Consider the following 4,571-nt stretch of genomic DNA (forward strand, 5'->3'; position numbering starts at 1 on the left):
CTGATTTAATTATGAACTCAATAGATGGATTAATTTAGTTTCTTAATTGATTTTTTATTTTTTTATTAAAAGCTTTTTTAAAACTAAAAAAAAGGTTTATACATTTCGAAATTTCGTAAGATATATAAAAATACTATTCACTCTTTAAAAACTTACCCTTATGTAATTGTTTTCCTTTAAAAATATTTTGTAGAAAGAAACACATAATGATATTATCCATTCGAGTAGAATGAACAATTTAATTAATTTGAGTCATCAATGTAAAAGAAATAGAGCAAAGGAAATTAAAAAGAAAAAAAAAGAAAAATTATCCAATGTGATGGGAAGAAACGACAAAAGTAGCAGTGCACATTGGCCAACCCTCCCTCATTGGATTCTTTACCTTGTAATTCTCTACTGTCGGATGATTGTTTTTGTTTTCATATTCCTTAAGGCTTTAAATTGTCGGATCCTACCATTTTATATTTTATTTATTTTAACAACGTACAAATACGAAACACCATCTCCATTTTTCACACCAGACCTTGATGTACAATGTGCAGTGCAAGCCATCAAATCATAATTATTATTCCATTTTAAAATTAACTAGAAAAAAGAAAAGAAAAGAAAAGAAAAACACACTCTTATAGGCGCATAGCAAGCAAAACCAAAGCCTACAGTAGCCGAAAACTAAAACCTCTTTACTTTTTTCCCTTTCCCTTTCCTTTCCTTTGTTATCTGCAGAGACACCATCGCAGCAGGGGAAGGAAACGGCGGTGCTTTGCTTTGGAGATGAAAGGCGATGAGGGAGGAGGTGGCACGGTGTTGGTGGGGGTCAAATTTGATGCAGACAGCAATGAATTACTGACATGGGCGCTTGTCAAGGTGGCTCAGCCAGGTGATCAAATCATTGCCCTTCACATCCTTGATGCTGCTGCTGGTATTCTTCTCCACACTTGTCCTTTTTTTCACTTGATGCTACTGGTATTGTTTTTCTTTTTTAATGACGTTATTTCCTTGGTTTTTCCGCTAGAGAGTCCGGCGTCGATTCTTTCTCTTGTCAAGACATTTGATTATACACTAGCAGTTTACGAAGGCTTCTGCAACTTAAAACAGGTAACTTAACAATGTTGTTACTCTACTTGTTTTACAAAGTCGTAGAAATTGAGTGGGGAAAATTATTCAGGTTGATTTGAAGCTAAAAGTGTGTAGAGGGTCATCCCCAAAGAGGATTCTGGTGAGGGAAGCTAAGTCTTTCGAAACAACTAAGCTAATTCTGGGAACTTCCAAGACCCATAACCCTTTACAGTCACCTGCCTCAGTTGCAAAATTTTGCGCCAGAAAATTACCCAATTGTTTCTCGGTTTATGCTGTCCGAAATGGCAAAGTTGTGTTCCAAAGGGAAGCAATTCAGACAAACTTGAACCAATTCCAAGGTTGTGCTTCTTGTTTTCTTTTTAGTTATAGTTTTAATTCTGCTTATTTATTTATATATTTGTTGGTTGCACAGACAAAATTCCACAGGATAAAAGCCTTGTTCACCTGGTGTCTTTGCCAAAGAGTATACGAACAGATAATGGCAATTGTTCCTATAAATCTGGTTTATTTTCAAAGCATAAAACGTTGGAGAAGAACTGTGCAGCCTGTGCTTCAGCCTTGAAATTACCTGAAAATTCTAATACCCGATTGCGAGACGAGTTATCCGGAAATGGAAGTACGGACAATAGACTAAGTTTGGTACCTATTCGAACAACTGAGGATAATGCTGTTCTGGTTAGAAAGTTGCCTGGTTGGTCTCTTCTACGATGGGTGTTTTTACGGAAGCGTTATCACCTGGAGAATTCTTCTGCAAAGAAATCTGTGGACCAGTGGGTGTTAAAATTACCAAGCCAGCAATCTTCAGCTGTTGTTTATCCTGATCTAAAGCAAAACTGTTACGATCGGAAAAAGAATCGTTCTTCCGATTTGGATGGAGAAACTTCTGCAATTGTGCCCGTTGGCTGTGAGGCTATTTTTCCTCTGTCTCCTTGTGATTTTCCAGAAGAGCTACAAAGTTTACTTGAGAAATCCTCCTCTTCTTGTAGATTGTTTAGTTACCAAGAGCTTTTGGGCGCGACCTCTAGCTTCATGCCAGGTTTATTCATTTTAGCAGTTAATGTAAAAATAATAATAATAATAATCTTGAGTTTGGCTTGTTCTGGATGTTGATATTAGTGATTTTCATTTTCTGATTTTGCAGAGAATATGATTGGTAAAGGTGGTAGCAGTCATGTTTACAAAGGGTACCTTCCTGATGGCAAGGAATTGGCAGTGAAAATTGTTAAGCCAACTGAGCATGCAATCAAGGAATTTGTTAAGGAAATTGAGATCATTACGAGTTTAAACCATAAAAACCTGATTTCCTTATTCGGGTTCTGTTTTGAACAAAACAAGTTGCTCTTGGTTTACGATTTCCTCTCCAGGGGAAGTCTAGAAGAGAACCTTCATGGTAAGCACATCATCCAATTTACTACTCTTTTAATTGGATGTAATTTATAGTTTTCGGTTTACATTGTCTTCGAACCTAACTGGCTGCACTTGTTACTAGGAAATAAGAAGGATGGCAATGCATTTGGCTGGCAGGAGAGATACAAGGTGGCGGTGGGCTTAGCTGAAGCACTTGATTACCTACATAATAGTTGTGAACAACCTGTGATCCACAGAGACGTGAAATCTTCCAATGTTCTTTTGTCCAATGATTTTGAACCCCAGGTAGCTTGTTGAATCAATTTAGTTCAAAAGTTACCTTTAGGTGTTAAGCTTGCTTGGCTCATTACTAGCTGTTCTGTTTCTTCAGCTGTCAGATTTTGGACTTGCTAGTCAGGTCTCAAGTTCTGCATCTCATATGACTTGCATGGATGTTGCAGGAACCTTTGGGTATTTGATTTGTTTGAAAATTTTCTAGTTTATCACTTGGTTTAGATAGACTTTGTAACATTTGTCTGTGGCAGTTATTTGGCTCCTGAATACCTGATGCATGGAAAAATGAGTGATAAAATTGATGTCTATGCGTTTGGCATTGTCCTCCTAGAGCTCCTCACTGGTAGAAAGCCCATTGACAATAACCGTCCGAAAGGTCAGGAGAGCCTTGCTGTATGGGTGAGTTCATATATAAGCCTATTGGTTATCTGCCTTTGAAAGATGTAATTGGGAGAAAGGTTCTGCATATCTTCACTAAATGGCATAATGGTAACATACGTTAGAAATTTGCTGATAAACAATTGTAAAAGCAAGAATGTTTGAGTAGATCATCCTCTACCTTCATTTTTCTGTTTCTCCCTGTCAGAAGTACAATGTTGTTTCAATAATGTGTCAGTTTTTAACATTCTGTAATGCTTTGATAAAAACATCCAGGCAAAGCCAATTTTAAAGGACCATGATATTTCTCAGTTGCTAAATCCACAGCTCGGCAGTGGCTGTGAATTTCATGAGATAGAAAGAATGGTTTTAGCTGCTACCCTGTGCATAAGACGCGCACCACTAATGCGGCCTCAAATTAGCCTTGTAAGCTCACTCTCAACTGACCTTTTTCTTATTTTTCATTTTGCTTTCTTTGCGATTATGTTTATTTGGATCTATTTCTTTGCTTATCGATCTTTGTTTGAATTCAGATCCTGAAGCTCCTACTGGGTGATCTGGAAGTAACAAATTGGGCAGAACAACAAGTTAGGACATCTGAAGAAGTTGATGTTTCTGATGAGGAACTATACCCGACAAACATAGAATCTCATCTTAACCTTGCATTACTCGACTTGGAGGATGATTCAGTTTCTGCAAGCAGTGATGAACAAAGTTTAGAAATAGAGGATTACTTGCAAAAAAGATGGCGTCGCTCTTCAAGCTTTGCCTAGCCATCCCGATGCAAGCATGATCTTTTCTTTTAGTTTGTCCCCATGATTGTCAATCCCCTCTTTCTTGTTTAATCATTAGATTGAATCCCGGAAGAGAGGTTGTTTAAAAGAGCTTCCCGCCTTAAGTTGTATTATAGCCCATGATTCAATTTTATATATGGGCTAGTTTTGGGCTTTGACTTTTGGGGAAACATAGTGAGGAGCAAATGTATACTCAAAACATGCATATGAGTGTAAATAATCTTAACTTTAAGACGGTGATGTTTGTTTTCTTTGATCCATATTAGCTTATTAACCTTGGTTCTTTTGTTTAAATCTGTTTAGTTATCAATTAAGAAATTGTTTGAGATTCCTCTAATTGTCTTTCATCATTGAAATACTTGTTTCTGATTCCTCCGGTTGGATTGCTTCGTATGTGGTATGACAAATTTGCCTATTGGGATCTACAAACATTAGTTTTGGTGAGTGCAGAAGAGCGCGCCTACCACCGTCTGTTTTCTAGTTCAACCTTGTTGGATCTATGTGGCTGTAGAGTTTAATGCCATCATCCCAAAGAGTAGGATTATAAGGTTCCTAAAACTCCGATACCTTAAATTGGAATTATTCTAGAGAGTGCAGAGAAAATTTTCCAAGAAAAGAAATTAAGATTAATTAGTAATTAGATGGAGTAATTAGGTACCAGAGAAATTAACAGAAATCAAG

The 4,571-nt window shown here is 37.0% G+C and overlaps 1 protein-coding gene across 1 annotated transcript; it reads left to right on the plus strand.

The window, feature by feature from the left end:
• The first annotated feature begins 498 nt into the window (after window positions 1-498).
• On the plus strand, window positions 499-4,184 carry LOC107945400 (cysteine-rich receptor-like protein kinase 6). The gene is made up of 10 exons (XM_016879390.2): window positions 499-919; window positions 1,013-1,095; window positions 1,166-1,415; window positions 1,490-2,113; window positions 2,219-2,467; window positions 2,567-2,730; window positions 2,816-2,895; window positions 2,970-3,117; window positions 3,373-3,522; window positions 3,630-4,184. Exons 1-10 carry the CDS (start codon window positions 772-774, stop codon window positions 3,867-3,869), a joined length of 2,136 nt encoding a protein of 711 aa, XP_016734879.1. The 5' UTR covers window positions 499-771; the 3' UTR covers window positions 3,870-4,184.
• Window positions 4,185-4,571: the final 387 nt, after the last annotated feature.

The sequence above is a fragment of the Gossypium hirsutum genome, chromosome D12 (genome assembly GCF_007990345.1).
Source record: "Gossypium hirsutum isolate 1008001.06 chromosome D12, Gossypium_hirsutum_v2.1, whole genome shotgun sequence".
NCBI lineage: Eukaryota > Viridiplantae > Streptophyta > Magnoliopsida > Malvales > Malvaceae > Gossypium > Gossypium hirsutum.